The sequence below is a fragment of the Cynoglossus semilaevis genome, chromosome 11 (assembly GCF_000523025.1).
Source record: "Cynoglossus semilaevis isolate Cse_v1.0 chromosome 11, Cse_v1.0, whole genome shotgun sequence".
Taxonomy (NCBI): Eukaryota; Metazoa; Chordata; class Actinopteri; order Pleuronectiformes; family Cynoglossidae; genus Cynoglossus; species Cynoglossus semilaevis.
The window spans coordinates 9,199,032-9,215,726 of NC_024317.1; the positions used below are offsets into that span (position 1 = coordinate 9,199,032).

The window sequence follows — 16,695 nt, forward strand, 5'->3', positions numbered from 1 at the left end:
AGGTGTGATATTGAAGATGATAGCAGTGATCATGTTGATGACGACGGTGATGATGATGATAGTGTCAGGATGTCAGTGCTGTCAGCAGGTAATGTGATCACAGCTACATAGCAATGCTGATTACTTTCTCTAATTACATGGTATTCGCTGCACCGTTGGGACATTACACCAAATGACATCATCAGACTTGTTTACGTGTCTCTACTGCGCTTGTCGGTGGATGTGTACTGTACGTACCTGATATTGAAATATTTTGTCTTCTTGTGAGGAGGTCCACACTTATAAGGAATGTATTTTGAACCTAAAAAAATACACAGTACGAAATAGAAGTAGGGTGAAATTTTAAATAGCGCATCTGTTTAGTCAAGGTCAGGGTAATGGGTGTGTTTATGTACCTGGTATATATATATACTTGTGGGGACGTCTTGTCCTCTTGGGGCCATTTTGCAGGTCACCAGTGTGTAAGAAGCTGCTTGAGCTTAAAGTTTTAGTTTGGCGTTTGAATGAGAATGTAATGAATCCAGTGTAACTTATATACTATTAATTAACAATTTAATAATTTAAAGGTGCTGGAAAATGCACTATGTCTTTGTAACGTTCGCAAGAAACACAAAACCAATGTGTGTGTATGTGTGTGTGGGTGTGAGTTAAGTTTCACTGTCTGCTGCCTCGCAGCTCTGATGACACAGTCCACATGTAGGCAAACTGCTGCGTCTGCGGACTCGATGGTTACTCAGTGTATCAGGTTTTATTCACAAATACTGGAGATTTAATCCACACACATGACTAACTGCCCTACTGTGAGGAGTGTATCCACACACTGACGTCAGCCCTGTGAAAATGACTTTACATACAACATATATTCTCCCTGCCTACAGAGAAACAATGGGATGCCTCAAGCCCCCAAAACATACACTACATCTGCATTGTATAATTTAACTAAATAATACATCTGCATTGTATAATTTAACTAAACACTTGCCAATGTTAGCTTCTGTCTGTTACTAAAAGGACCACATGGCAACCTCTTCCTCCTCCTCCGCCTTATTTTCCCTCCTCTGTCTATCTGCTTATATGTTAAGAGGTTGCCAGCCTCGTGCATGAATTTGTACGTATTGGATTTAGCCATCAGGCAGAAGTGAAACATTGCAGGTTCTGCTTTCTCAGACATGCTGGGCTCTTCATATTAAAATGCAATGCAAGTTCACGCGGCCTCAAATGCCAAGATGTTTACATGCTGAAATTAAACCACCAACCACGAACAACAATTAATTGGCTACCACCTATATTGCATTTACACCGAGGTTGACTCTGCCCATTAAATGTCTTTGGCCTCCGGGGAAAGAGCTTTAATGTTGCAGAATGCAAATTGTCTAGAACAATCTGGAGCCTTTTCCGTTATTTAATGGTGTACATTAATGCAGCCTCTCTGCAGAGCAGGATTGATGTGTAATGATGACTGGAAAGTGACTGCATGTGCATGTATATACATGAGTACATGTATAAAGTATACAGTACTTTAGCAGCATTTTCTTACTATCATAAAAACAGTTATAAAGAACTCAAACAATCAAAGTAGCCTATATATTTCATGTGGTAGTAACAGCCTTGTGTTAGGTTTATTCATTGCATATATTTAAGTTTTACTGCTGCAGACAGTTTGATCCCTGGTTTGTAAAATGTTCCTCTGTTCAGCATGTGTCAGATTTTATAATATCCATTCTGATCATGTCACCTGCAGCTTCAGACTGTAGAACTTTACTTTGCTGTTGACTAGATGATTGGTGGGATTAATATCTCTGTGTGTGTGTGTGTGTGTGTGTGACAGACACCCACCTCCTGTCTCATATCCAGCTGGGTAGATAAATAGACGGCCTCCTGACAGGATATTTTAAAAGACCACAAGGCACTGGCATCTCACGGGGGCAGAATATTAACTGTCACATGTGTTAGAAGCTTTTTTTTCCTTTTAGACAAAATGGACAAGATTTGTTTTGACAGTCTGTACGGTGAACGGCGGCGAGGTGTGTGAATATGCAGTAAGGGAGATGCCGTTAAAGATTAAATCTAAAAGTTCTGTTTCAAGGCTCACTGTGATGTTGAAGATTCTAATGCAGGACATGCAGTACAAGTGAAGTTAAAGATATTAAAGCAAATACTTCACAGCGAGCTGTATGGAACAGTATGTGTACAAACTTTATTTTATCAAATGTTGGTCAACTTTTGAAATGCACATCAGTTTTGAATAGACTTCCTGGTTCATAAAAGATTTGAGCTGCTCAACAGTTTGTTGTTGCAGTCTGGTTTTCTGTTTGTATTTCTGTCCTTAAAGGTGTCCTGACATGACTCTGAAATTCTGATACTGAAATTTCAATTGTAGCCTGAACATTAATGGTACAATCCCCAAAGCCAGGGCTACGATAAGACCCCCCCCCCCCCAATCCCTTACTTTTTACAGCCCTTGTTGATACTCCTCTGGATGAATAGAATTTGATGTTCCACAAAGTACTCATCTGATGTTACTTATTGTACTGGGTGAATACAATAGCAGCTTTCTAACAAATAAATGTTTCCTTTTTTGGGTGATACAGTTTCCAGGGGATTTTATTTGTTTTATTGTTTTGTGTGAATTTTACCTCACTGAGCTCTGAGATGCTCTTTTTATAAACACATCTTGATATCCAGGAAGTTACTAATTAACATGTTTATGCTTAATATTTTGAGGTGATCAAATCACTGAATTTATTTATTTATAGATAAAATGAATACGTTATTGCATTATGCTTAATATTTTGAGGTGATCAAAGTTATTGCGGCCCTTAACATTGGAATTACCAGAATTACCATTTTTTCCACATTTTCTGCAAATATCCCACTGTGATGAGTCTCAAGATTTTCTGTGATTTATCACTCCACTTTTTCAGATGTACTGCTATGTGAACAAAAAGTGCGATAACATTTGTATTAACCAAATTCAAAAACCAAGGCTATTTGCCACTCAGCATTAGGATTTCATTTCCTTTGGTTTGTTTTAATGAAGCAAGTTAACCTCAGACTGCAGGGATCATCACATCAAAACAGACACTTTAGAGCAACAGCAGGTTAAATGTGAGAGTGATACATCAGAAAATAAGAAAATGTATCTCTGCAGTGATTACATAAAACGTCTGCTTCTATCATCTGTAATGGTTGGATCAGATTTTATTCAGTAAATATAAATGTCCATGTAAGAGTGACGTACTTTTAGTACCTACAGTACTGTATGTCAGTGCTGCAGTAGTCTTTGGCCCAAACCAATATGTCACTAGAGAAGGCACCCAACACCCAGCCAGAACTGATCAAGATCACAGACACTATGGATCTGAAGTCAGAGTCAGTGATCAGCTGACCTTCAAAAGTTTAATAATAGTAATATCATGTGTTAACATAATAATATTGCCCTAACCTGTCCACCACCATAAAAACATTTTATTATTTTCTGTCAATCTCTTCCTCTCTTCCTTGTAAATTTCATTTATATAAAAACATCCCCTGGAAAGATTATGTCCATCCTTTCTAAGCGTTGGCTGATTTATTCTCCTTGGTTCTTATGTTATGTGCACTGACTCCCGAGGAATTCAACTTGCCAAATTAACTTGTCAAGCTCAATTCACAGAGTACACAAATAGGAAGTGGCACTTATGCATTATGTATCATTTTAATGTCGTTATAATACAAATTCAAACAGTCAGTGAGTCCTTCGGAATTTTCCCTCTGCTGCTTCATTCGTGACCGAACAAATATTCAAACAAAGTGTCCTATTACAGATGTTTAGACATGTTTCTATTAATAACACAATTTGACATTAACTGTACATGTTTGTTAAATAATTAATGCACAATAGAAAAAGTTTTGCAGCACTTGTGACAACCTGTATTTAACCTTTATATTTCTCTGGGTAATTAAGACAGAGAAGTCAAACTGTAAATCGTCTGCTGTGCGTGGCAGCCCACTTTGAACATTTCAAAGGAAAGAAAAACAAAATTGCAAGATCCGAGATGACACACTCTAATGGAGTCAAATCACATCATTAGTTACAAGTTTCTAAACTCACTTTTCTTTCCGTGAGAAGGTGGGTGGGGAGTTACGCGTCATAAAAACTGAAACAATGAGCTCCAATTGCCGAAATGCTCCATAAAGCAGAAAACTGCAGGCGAAATGCACAGTCAGGGGATAATACTGTGTCTTTTTTTATTATTATTATTTTTATTTTTTACTCGATTTTTTTTTTTCAACACTGGACCTAATGATGTGAGAATAGTTGATAAAAACAATTGATAAATAAATCTACCCTGCACACTGGAGAGCTGAACCCATCTTCTACAGGGCTCGTAGCGATGGATGCATATTTAATGAATCTCATGTTCATTTATTGTACAAATTTGTCACACTGTGGGATTAAAAGAATACACTGCATTAAAAATAAACACCATCTTGCACATCTGCCCACACAGCGGCGAGGCTTGACTTACGCGTTAAACACCAGGAACCCAAATCATAAGCAAACAAATATTAGTCCCTAATAAAACCTGTTTGTATCACTCATTACGTCGTGCAGTGAGGGCAGAACATAGTTATGATTGCTGCCCCCACCAGGGTCCTGTTGCCACCAACGTAAATGTTCCATGTCATTGCTGTATTCAGTCACTTTGGTTTAATAATTAATCAAAATAAACCTACAGCACTTGACAATAAGGTTTTTATATTCACCACTAATCAGACAACTCATTAGGCAGTAATGAGCCAACTCTGCCTGTTCCTGTCGTGTTTGGGGCAGGTTTGGCACATGGGGAGTGTGTCTGTGTGTGCACGTGTGCGTGTGTGTGCGTGTGTATTTTAGAACACAGAGCACACATGCAATCCCACTTGCATACTTACGCATACACACGCCAGCCAACACGTCTCTGGTCCCTTTGCAATTATGGCAGCATCTCACCCAGGAAGAAGCCCACTTACCCAGCTTTCACTTTATGAATAATTGATTGTTTGTGCCAGTGTTATATTTGTAAACCCACGCTTACTGTCTGATTAATAGTTTTCTAGACATACTCATTTGTTCAATTTGATTAGACTGTTAAATGCATTATTTATTAGCTTAAATGCTCTTGGGTTAATCATCACAAGGACGACAGGAAGACTTGGCATAAGGGTGCATCTGCATGCAAACAGACAAACTCTTACATTAATCCACTGACTGGTGTGGCAGCTGGACGTTTGGATTTGTGTGTGACTGTGTGAGCTTTTTTGGCCATCTGCCTTTTGTTTTCAGATTGTGACTATTGCTTGAACAGTGATACAATTAGAGGTTGTTGTTTTGTTTTTTGGGTTTTTCTTTCCGCTGCATGCAACAATAAACTTGGTTGAACCAACCAGAAATGGAGTCGTCACAGACACATAACATGTTACTGCGTCATGTAAACCAGGGATCCCCAACACCCGGTCTGGGCACTGGTACTGGTCCGTAGGTCATTTGGTACCTGGACACAATGAAAACATGTACTTCAGTTTAACTAATTTGCTTCAAAAGAATCCAGCCATTTTCCTTCACTTTTTTCATTAAAACATAGTTTTAAAGCAATGGGTCATTCAGACTCTGATACTGGAAAAAAAATTAAATAAATTAATGATCCTTCAACAATGGCGCGGTATTACTAAGACATGTTTTATATATTGGCATAAATAATTCATACTTTTAATTGTTGGTCTCATAATCTTTTTTGAATTGTGAGGTGGACGTTCTCACCCGAGCCTCAAATGTCTTTTACTAATCTTTACAAGAATCGTTAACATGTCATTGATCGTTTCTTTAAAAGAATGGTTGATTTTTTGCAAGACACTTTCACGCATTACACCAAACACCAAGCACTTTTACTGCCTCCATCAATTACTTGTCTGAGCATAATGGACTCTTTAAAAAAAAAAGTCCTTGCACAGAAAATGTTATATACAGTATATATCAAAAAAATGAATCCAGGTTGTCATTGTAAGCAAGCACAGAATATCCATGACCTTTATCATGGGTTTGTCTGCCTCAATATGTGGGTGTCTGCATCGTCAAAGGCCTTGGTTTCCAGAATGAAAGGGCACTTACCTGCCTCACTGCAATGGAGTTCTTTAAATCGAAAGTGGATTAGCGAAAGATAGAAAAATGCTTTGATGCTTGCCTTTAGTGTTTATGCATGTCCCCCAGTGTCACGTTTAATGGATAAAAAAACGTGTTTGCAATTTGGAACACGGTCCCCAAATGGCCCATGTGTCAGTAAAGCCATCTGCACCGGTTTGTTCCCTGATGTATGTACTCGATGTCACAACAGGGAATGGATTGAACAACTGCAGTTTCACTGGAGCTGTCAGAGATATTGGAAGCTTTATTTCCTACGGTATAGATGACTCACAGTATAAAATGAACTACGTTGTGCAGAAAAAAAAAGTTCTATGTTATGTTAGATTTGACTCGAGGGTGCTTGGGAAATTTGCACAGCTGGGAACAACCGTCCAACTAGAAGAGACTTATTTTGATACACATCCTCACACTGGAGACGTTTCGCATTAATGCCATTTAACAACTGAGCAATCGGCTTACACTCTTGACATTAATTAGCTATAGGTTCTTGTAGAGGACTTGTGTATGAAGTAAGATTAATTAGAAAGCTGTGATGAGTGAGGGTACTTGTTATATTTATTCAACATTTGTTGTGATCGTTCTGCTCTTGCCTTGTGATCACAGTTTCCAGATCTACATTAATAGGCCGCTCTGGGCTCGTTTTCTTTTTTCTTCTCTGTTGATTCACTTACATACAACGACTGCCGCTGGTTGTGATTTCTGGGCTAATTTAAAAAATATATATTAAAGGTGTGTAGGGGTGCGGAAGGAATCTGTCGATACCATAGATATCCCAATACAGGGGCAATGATATAAAACAAAATATCACCGTAAAGACATGCATGTCATTGACTCTCATTATTTATCCCAGGAAAATATTGCGCTCTCTTCTACCCTCTCCACTTAGATTTGATTTAATCTATTGTCAAGGCAGCTTAGATTAGAACTTAAGAAAATAAAAAATCCTGTTGCAAAACATTTCCAAATGAATGCCCAGAATCTCAGTGGGAGATCTCACTTACAAAACTGATGAGCATGACACTGTGTGTGTGTGTGTTTGTTTGCTTGAATGTGCTAGCCAGTGAGTGATGCTGTGTTTCTCAGGAGTGCTAGCAGGCCAACTGAAGACAGAAGGCAAAGCAGCACAGCTCCGCACCATATGCCAAATATGAGCCTGTCTGCCAGCTTGTGTGTGTGTGGTGGTGGTGGTGGTGGTGGTGGGGGGGTGTACTGGCAAGTGCTAGGGAAGCTGAGTCTTGACAGAGGAAAATGAATAATTGAACATGTGTGGAGCGGAGTTCTGTTGGAATTGAGCGCCATGCCTTTATGTGCAGAGAGGGGTAATGGAGACTATGAGGCAGTCTGTGGGCACAGTCTGTGTGAGGGTGGCGATGTGTTTGCTGTTTGTAAAGCACACACACACACACACACACACACACACACACACACATATATATATATATATATAATTTAATTGTATAACTTCAAACTATGTTGTTCTATACAATACGTCTTTTATGTGACACCTAGGATGTCAGTGTGATTTTGACACAGTTTCTGTAATAGTTGGTCACTGGGTTTTTCAAATTAAGGTGAATAAGGAGATTTGTTGTGTTGCTGAACAGCGATGACCTCAGAGTGAATTTACTTCACTGTTCTATTGACTAAACACTGCTACTGATCTTCTCTTTCTTCCCTCTTTACTCCCACTGACTGTTTAGAACAAAACCAGCACGGCGTGTGTGTTTCTGCCCTCCTGTAGGGTGGATGGTTGAGGGTGCAAGGCAGTGCAAGAGTACATTTGTAGAGCGTACTGTTGTACAATGATTTCAACAATAATCCTTGTGTCGATTACAGTGTTTTGGTGATCACTTGGATTTCAAATGGAAATTACAATTCGACTGTGATGTAGCGCTCGTAATAACTAAATGTCTAAAAACGTCTTCAGGCAAGATCTTTTCACTGATGACAATTTGGTAAATTTGATGGTTAGAGATAATAAGTTGTTTTGATAACTTCGGTTTAGTAATAATTGGTTTTTACTTCTGCTCTGGGCCAAGGCTATGATAGTCTTATGTTTGTAATTGTTAAATATGTTTAATTTCTGTGCCTTAACACAATGTTAAAGCAATTAAATCATCGACATAATTTATTCCTCACCATGTAACTTCACTGGAGGACATGGAACGGGTTGAACTGAGATGTCAGGATTTGTCACTGCTGCCTATATTTCTGTCAAAAGCCTTGACTACAGGACCAAGGTCTTGGTTAATACCGCCCACGTTGATAAATGTAAGCTCCATTCACTTGCAATGTTTCACAGTTCCCTTGTGTTTCATGGAGAGATCATTAAGCACGAGTGCAACAGCTACATCAAGTATTTGAAGATAATGATGAATCCCTCTGCTCTGGGCAATGAGAAATTTATGTATATATATATATAAAAAAATGAAATATTCGGGTTAAATGGTGTTGTCTTGATAATGGACAAAGACAAATGTGAGCAACTACTCACATTTTCTCCGACAGTAGCTTTAGCCCTTACTGTACATGTCACTGTCTCACTATTGGCTGTGACTTAGAAATTGATCTGTTTGGTTTCCCCGTTTAACTGTGACTTCAGTATTGCAATGACACATTCATGCATTCTAATTATTGTCTTCTCTTCCTTTTCCCTATGGTGCTGTCCTCGCTCTGACACAGATACAACCCTTTCAAGCGACCGGGGTGAGTAAAGCCGCATCAAACTGCTTAGATTTGAGGCCCACAGATTGTGTACTTTGTGTTTTTATTTTATTTTATTTATTTATTTTTTATTATTAAAAATTAAAGTTGTTAAAAACATTTGAAATAACAAATCAGACATGTGACGTTTTACCCAGTTTCATATTTTATCCCCTGTTGACTCCTGAGGTGTTTATGAAGATGCTGATAACAAGTGATGTGTCACGCCTGCTCGAATAAGACAGAGTAGTGTGTGGTCTTGATGTTGCTGTAATTTCAGTTTCAGATTTCATTTTGCATGCTGGGCTGTTATTAATGGCTTCCTGTTGTTAGGAGGGCAATGTAATCACTTTATCAAATGGACTTGGAGAGAGAGAGAGTGAGAGAGAGAGAGAGCGTCCATCTGCAGCACTTGCTTTACACGTGTCTTTGTACGTGTGTGTTTTCGTACGTGTGTGTTTCGTGCTTGGTCCGGCTAGACATCTGGTTGGCCCCGTACACAGCCTAAAATCACCTGCGTCAGCCACTCCTTCACTTGGGCACTGCTTAATGTGCATAAAGACGCTCCCACGTTTTATCATCAGGGGTTCAGCGCGGCGCCAAGACAAGACAGGATCTTGCTGAAGTTGCTGTCTGCCCCTAAATGTTAGTAGTTAAGGATGAAATTTGCTGAGAAATGAAATGCGGAAATATACACAATACACAGAAGACAGGAAACCAAAGGTGCAGGGTCAGTTTTTAGGAATAATCTACCTGGCAACAGGGACGTGTGGTAAAACATGTATAAAATATTTAGGCTTCATTTGCTATGGAAGTATGTGTAATTAAATCTCCGACCAGGGAAATTTCATTTTACAGTAGAAACTTAATTACAGGTGGGAATTTGTTTTGTTTTGTCTTTAAACCTCTGCTGTTCTCAACTATCATTCAGCTTTTACTTAAAAAAAACAAGTTCTACTTCTCATCATTAAAAAGTCACAGAATATGAATGAAGGACAAGAAAGGGTGATAGCAATGAATGAGTGAAGAGCTTAAGGCTAGTGAGGGTAGCAATGTTAGGACAAGGTCTGCATGTCCTTGGTTCATTCAGAATAAGCAGCCAGCCAGCAGGCGGCCTGCCAGTGGAGTGGACAGCTGATATTTATACCATCACTGGCCACAGAAAAATATCACTCAGCTGGATCTGTGGATCAGTGTCTTTGGATAAACAACACAGATATACAGTTTTTAGTATGTCTGTTGCACAGCACAGTTGGGCACATGGGCACTCTTTCACTGTATATTGTTGTGCCTAACAAGCTTGGTGCTGCCTGCTCAGCAGTCACGGGTGTGTGTTGGAGATTTCGGGTAGGTCTTCTACCCTCAATGTGACTGCTGGCACATCCTCTTACAGCTTAATTGGCTGTACCTGAGGCAGGAGGGCAAGGTGTAATTGTGATAAGAGAAAATGCTGTGCTTAGCTGGTTTTCTATAATCTCAGGATTGATTAGATTTTTTTTTTCCCAGGGTGCAAACTGTTTAACTCTATCACATGCACCAAGAGCTGTGTTACTGCTGCCTAGGCCAAACTGTTGTGGCAACTGTAAACTAAACACCGTGTAAACTGATGATTGGGTTACATTTTTTTTTTGACCACCTCATCAGAGCAGAAGTAAGAGGAGGATTTTTCTGTGAATGTAGAGCAATTGCCCTACGTCCTCCGTAAAGTCACTCTGACAGCAGTCGATAAGGTGGAAGATGTAACCAGTAACCAGTTGGAATTTTATTCCACAGGGAGTTGAACCCTGAACATGAAGCGACAGGAAAACGTAGCTCATTAACAGATCACTTTAATACATAATCATTTATGTTTTTCTACAAACAGAAAAAAAAACGTGTGTTTGTATTTACAGTATAGAGAAGTAATTATAAATGTATATTTAGGCATTCAGGCTATGGTTAATAGAGGTGATGTTGATACACTGCTCAATAACCATGATTAAAGACTATTATAATGTATTAAATACACATATAAGAGAAAATATTGCTTCAAACCTGATCTGAAAAAAACATTTTAATTCACCCTACTTTGAGTTGAGCATTACTTTGCAGTTAGCAAATGGAATAGCCGAGAGAGACGAGGAATAAAATGCATCGTTCTCCTGACTAATTAAATAATCTGCCCATTTATTAGCTCCAATACTTTTATATTTTTACTATTTTACTATTTACAGATACTGACACATCAGGCAACCAGAGCTGAACAACAGTTCTATGGAAAACACTTAATTCTAAACCGGTATGAAGCATTAAATAGAAAATAATAACAGGTTGTGTCAAAGTGTGGCATACTTGACTGGAGTGGGTTGCAATCTTGAAGGTGCACTGAGCAGAATTTGCCTGGAGAGGCGTCAGGCAGAGGGCCATCAGTTTAATACTAGTCTGTCCTGACAAGATTCTGGATGCACATATGTGTTTGCTAATTATAGAGCCAAGCCCTGGGACAATTAATAAATTAGATTAGATTAGATTAGATTAGATTAGATTAGATTAGATTAGATTAGATTAGATTAGATTAGATTAGATTAGATTAGATTGTCATTGTACATGTCAGGGCTACAGAGCAAAGGATTGCTACAGTACAAGTAATTAATTAATAATTAAGTAATCAAAAGTTTTTTTGTATGCTGCAATATTACTTTTACCCTCTGATGGGTTAATTGTCTTATAGTCATTATCTCTTTTATTCAGGATGCAGCTATTAAATTTATTTGAGTGCCGCTCTCTCCCCCGTCTGTGGGTCCCCATTCACACTTCCTGTCTTTCACTACTCCAGAGTAGCAGTTAAGGCTGAAAGAGAAGCTAATGGGCTGCAAAATATCTCCAGTACTAGAGCAATGACAGAAACTAATGCCAGAAAACCCTTTAAAATAAAAAAAAATAAAAAAAAGTGGTGAAGAATCCTGACAGTGCAATAAAAAAGGGTGTGGGGGGAGGGAAGGGGGGTTGTCCTGGTTTTCTCTAATGTGTCATAGAGGCCATATCTTTCAGTTTAATTGTAGTGAGGCTTTTTGAGCAGCCTTGCTCTAATGGTGTAATTGCCACCATGTTGGCTCCACTCAGTGGGATATTCTTTTGTCTATAACTCAAGTGTCTTGTGGGCAGTACAGTGTTCCGTGTTGCTGCTGAACTCTTCGGTCTGCCTGAGTCCTGTGCTCACGAGTGCACGGATATTGACAAGAGCATGTGAAATATTACAGGGTTTATATTTTTACCAGGACAAGTTGATTTACCTGTACTGCATTAAAGCAATGTTGCCAAGTAAATCAAGGGATATGATTTCACGGCTCGCCTTAATGGTGATAATATGAACCTGTATATCACCCGTGGAACAGTCTTCCTAGAATCCCATATGTTTTATTGTACAACAGGGATAACAGAAATAAATATTACATGTGTGCGTTTGTGGATAGCTTAATCAAATGGAATTCTTTATGTTTTTAAACATTTTTCTTCTCAGCTCTCAGTCTCCTCTCTTGCCTCAGTACCAATTAAAACCGATTTTATGCAGCTGGTTTTAAGTTGATGAAGACAGCCACCCTGAATTTCAAGAAGTAAAGTCACCCCGGATCTGTATGACAGATGGTTGGAGTTAGAGGATAAGCATAAGAGAAGGAGAAAAAAAAACACAAGCACCAAACTGGCAGCATGAGGAGGCCCTGTTTTTTTATTCGATTTGAAACTTTCCGTTTCTAAATTTTCAAACTTTTTCTTAAAAAAGCGCTGTCAAACCTGCTGGAGAAAAGGGAAAACATAAGATCTTGTTCTGCTGACATTTTTTTTTGCACAGCACCTTTCAAAACCTACCCAGACAACTCAAGTATTACATGATAAAAGAAAAAGTGCTGGGAGCTGCTTGGTTTCACAGCTTTGACCAACTCTCCTAGTTGAATGAAAACAAGCTTAACTGCAGCCTCTACAAAGAAATGAGGCTGCAGCAAATCAATTCCTGGAGGACACTGCCTAATGGTTACAAGTCCAGATTTCCCCACTGGAATACATGTTTCAGAATGATAAGGTTTGATCAGTGTTTTTAGAGAAGACGCTTTCCCAATATGCAGATGAGACCGCAAAGGAAAATGGTGGGAACAATGGCCTCGGGCTTTGGGCTGATTTTTAAACAAGGAAAGAGTTTTTATTTTGCTCAACAAATGTTCTCAGTCCTTTGTAATTGAATGAGAAATGAGAAACGTTTGACAACACGTTTTCATATAAAAATTGAAATTTTGCCAGTTATACTGCAACACGTACCTTCCTTGTCAGATTACTGCAATTTCATGAGCAACAACAAGAGGATGTTTTCAGTTTTCTGTTTACTTCTCACAGAACTGTATGTGATTTATTTTTAACGAGGAGCTAAAAAAATCATCAATATTTCTAACATTGTTTTTTCTCATCAAGCCTAAAATTTGGTTTTAGAGATGCTTAGTTCTAGACTAGTTTAGAGAAAGTTTGTCTGTTTGTCTGTCTGTATGTCCATCCATCCATCCATTCACCCATCCATCCATATACCTTCTACTACTTCAGGGTACAATGGTCAGTCCACTGTTAAAACATTTACTATTAAATACAGTAACACGATGAAGTACCATCTTTTTGTAGCTTTAGCCAAAACTGAATTTCTACTTTTCAGTGTTTCTGAAATAGTCTAGTTTTTGTCCATAAATGACTGATTAAATTGAGTTCAAGTGTTGTGTTAGAGTTTTCTGGGACCCTATAGTACTAACACCATGTGTTATTATGAGTACAGGAAATTGTAGTTATGCACTTCACTAAGTCATTACTACCTGCTGAGTAACCCTTTCACATTCCCAGTGCATCGCCCCCTTTATTTCTCTCACACTGTAGGTTTTTTTTTCTTTCTTCTCTTTCGACACAGTAGCTTTAAAGGCTTGTGAGGCAAAACTAAACTGGACCAGGCAAATCCCTACACAATTACAGTGCAGGGGCCATTATTATGGCCCATTGCCACTTTATGCTTCCAACAGTTAAATAACAATGTATCTTAGAAAAGAATATCTTACAGCTTTTATTACCCGTTTTTACCTTGTAAAAGTACAATACATCTGCTTCTAAACTGTGACACTCTGTAAGACAACTCCTGTATATGTAGTTTTTTTTATGTCATATTTGTATTTTAGCCTGAAATCATTTGCCTGTCAATCAGCGTCTCGATTACACAACATGCCAAAAAAACTTTGCACAGTACTTTCCTGTTTCAGCTACAGGTTGCCTAAGTAATAAAATGTCACTTCTGTAAGTCACCAGAGCTGACTCCATGCAGAGCTTGTCAACAGTCTAAGTGACAGAACCTGCTGAGGTTCTGTTTCAGTGACGTTTATTCGAGCCGCACTTCGCTCCGCGTTACTAAATGACTTTAATTGACCTCAACCTGACAGTTTAACATTATTTACAGTCTCTCAGACTTAATATTGTTGTGTGGGTTGTTTGTGTGGGTTGTTTTATGCTTTAGCTGCAAATTGTACATTTAGAAGACAATTACTCTACCAGGAAACTTCTTGTCTTATAAAATGACTTGTAAGATGTAAATTCATGTGAATACATTTGAAACACCAATTAAGATCAGGCTGCGCACTTTGTAGGTTGAGGTAAAGAAATATACAAATATCACTTCAACATTACAGAAATTGCATTGTTCTTCAACTAGAGCAAGATCAAGATTTTAATTTAATTAATAAACTGGTACTTGTTTTGCATACGTCTCCAAAACAGTTCTAAACTTTTGGAGAAGTACAGTTCACTTTCTCTGAGTACATGATAGTACATTGTCATCTAATGTACCAAAACTCCCAGTTTTAAGGTCAACCACTACAAGATGTGCCATTTTGAAAAAGTTTGTGTAGACATGAGTGTTTCAGTGAAAAAAAACTTTAACCCTCGTTTCACAGAGGACTATAGTGAAATAGTCAAACGATAGAGAACAAAATGTATTGTCTGTGATGAAGAGTGCTTTTTCGTATTTTTAATGGACTCTGTCTCTTAGTAACTCCACAATAAATCTGCCCTTGTTTCCTTCTCCGTCATTTAAAAGGAAAAAAAATAAAACATTGTTTCAGTTAAAGGAGTCCAAATATTATAATTAAAAAAAAAACACTTGTTGAACAAAAGAAAATCTCGCTGTAAATTCTGGTTATCTTTTAACCACACTGAACAGGTCTGTGTGTTTATTTGATTCACATTTTTTTAATTAAATAGTGTGTTATTAGCTGTGCAGTGCTCTCTTACATTCAGCTTTGACTGTGTGTTATAATGGTGGTGGGTCAATCTGTGCTACAGAAAGTGTTGAAATTCAGGGTTGGTGAAAAGTACAATCAAGCATTAATGTCATGAAAATGAATCCTGACATCCAACGAATCAAATCTTTTTTTTTTTTCTGTAGATGTAGATGTTCAGGTTCTAATCATGCTGCTCTGACAAACTGCTTCACTGTGTGTGGGCCCGTGTGGTCGGCCTGGTGGTTCTGGGCAATCAGACCCCTTTGATTAGCTTCTTGTGACAATAGCCACACCTGACACGGTCTTTTCTCACATACTAATTACTGTAGGTGAGGGTCACACGGTTGTCGCTGAGGCAATCACTCACATACAACAATTTCTTGGAATTTCAAGGAGAGTTAAAGGAAGATCTTTAAGTGATTAAAAAAGGAGTTCATAAGTCAGTTATTTAAGCCAACGTGTTTAAGTTCACCTACTGTATATGCAGTAATGATTAAAGGGTCAAGCAGTGACAGTGTGTTCTCACGTGTCACACATCTAACCGTTCTAATGAATGTCTGCCTGTGGGGTCAACAACCCCCCTGCCTTGTTTTGATTATTTAGAATGAATGGATTAAATATTCAAAACAGGTGGGGCTTTGGCCCAGAGACAAGGTCTCTGTCATTGGTGTAGACCCTCAGGGTTCACCTCCTGGGCAAGATCAAATCCCGGTTAGGGCAGTTGGTACTTTCCAGTGGACTCACCACCTGCAGGAAGGTTCACGGCTGGTCCGGTGCAGTGTAATTGAGGTGGCGTTTGTGGAGACTGCTGCCCCCGCGACCCGATAACGGATAAGCGGACGAAGATGGATGCATGGATGGAATATTCAAAACATTTTGTTACACTGTAACAAAGTCTAAATCTAAGTCTAACTAAGGCCCTTGTTCTTTAAATTTGAGGGCCAATAAGATTGGTTTGTTTGTTGTTTTAGTCCCCAAAAGTAGAACTATAAGTAAATCTTTTATCTGCAGCAGTATGACCCCACACAAAGGGTAATAATGTGTACATAAATATCAGAACACAACTCCACCACGAGTTTTCATTTGGATTTGTGCTAAAATGAAGTAAAATCATTGGATAATTGGAAGAAGAAAATCTAATTTATGTAAAATAAAGAGCCGGTTCTCTTCATGTCGTGTATTTAAGTCTGTTCATGTCTGTGTGTGGTTTCTCAATCAGAGCATTTTGCAAAGCTTCCATATTTTTAACTGTTCTCCATTCATGCAGGTTTGAAAGTGTGATGTTTCCTCTAGTCTGAGAGTTGTTTATATGTGTTGGAAGAAAAAAAAAAAGATAAAAGAAAACTTAGCAGAGCTCGTTGTTTGACATGAACATAAGATAAAATCATAAAACTTGTCAAAGCTGTTGGAGATGCCTGTGAGACGTGTCTCAACGTGTTGTAGATGTTAAAACCTGACACCTTTTGAAATTATACGTACCATCTGTGCTGGAATCTTTTACCGTAACTTTGTATTCACGTTGCATTGTAACATCGGAGGATTTTCAGTGGTAAT

General features: G+C 38.5%; 1 protein-coding gene across 3 annotated transcripts in view; it reads left to right on the forward strand.

Annotated features, from left to right (window-relative positions):
* Nucleotides 1-16,695, forward strand: part of LOC103386242 (cadherin-4) — a 220,036-nt gene that overhangs the window by 107,038 nt on the left and 96,303 nt on the right. For all 3 annotated transcript variants that reach the window (XM_025059968.1, XM_025059967.1, XM_008320420.3), the window contains exon 3: nucleotides 8,846-8,869. In XM_025059968.1, the coding sequence (XP_024915736.1) occupies nucleotides 8,846-8,869 (24 nt within the window). The remainder of the gene's footprint in view (nucleotides 1-8,845; nucleotides 8,870-16,695) is intronic.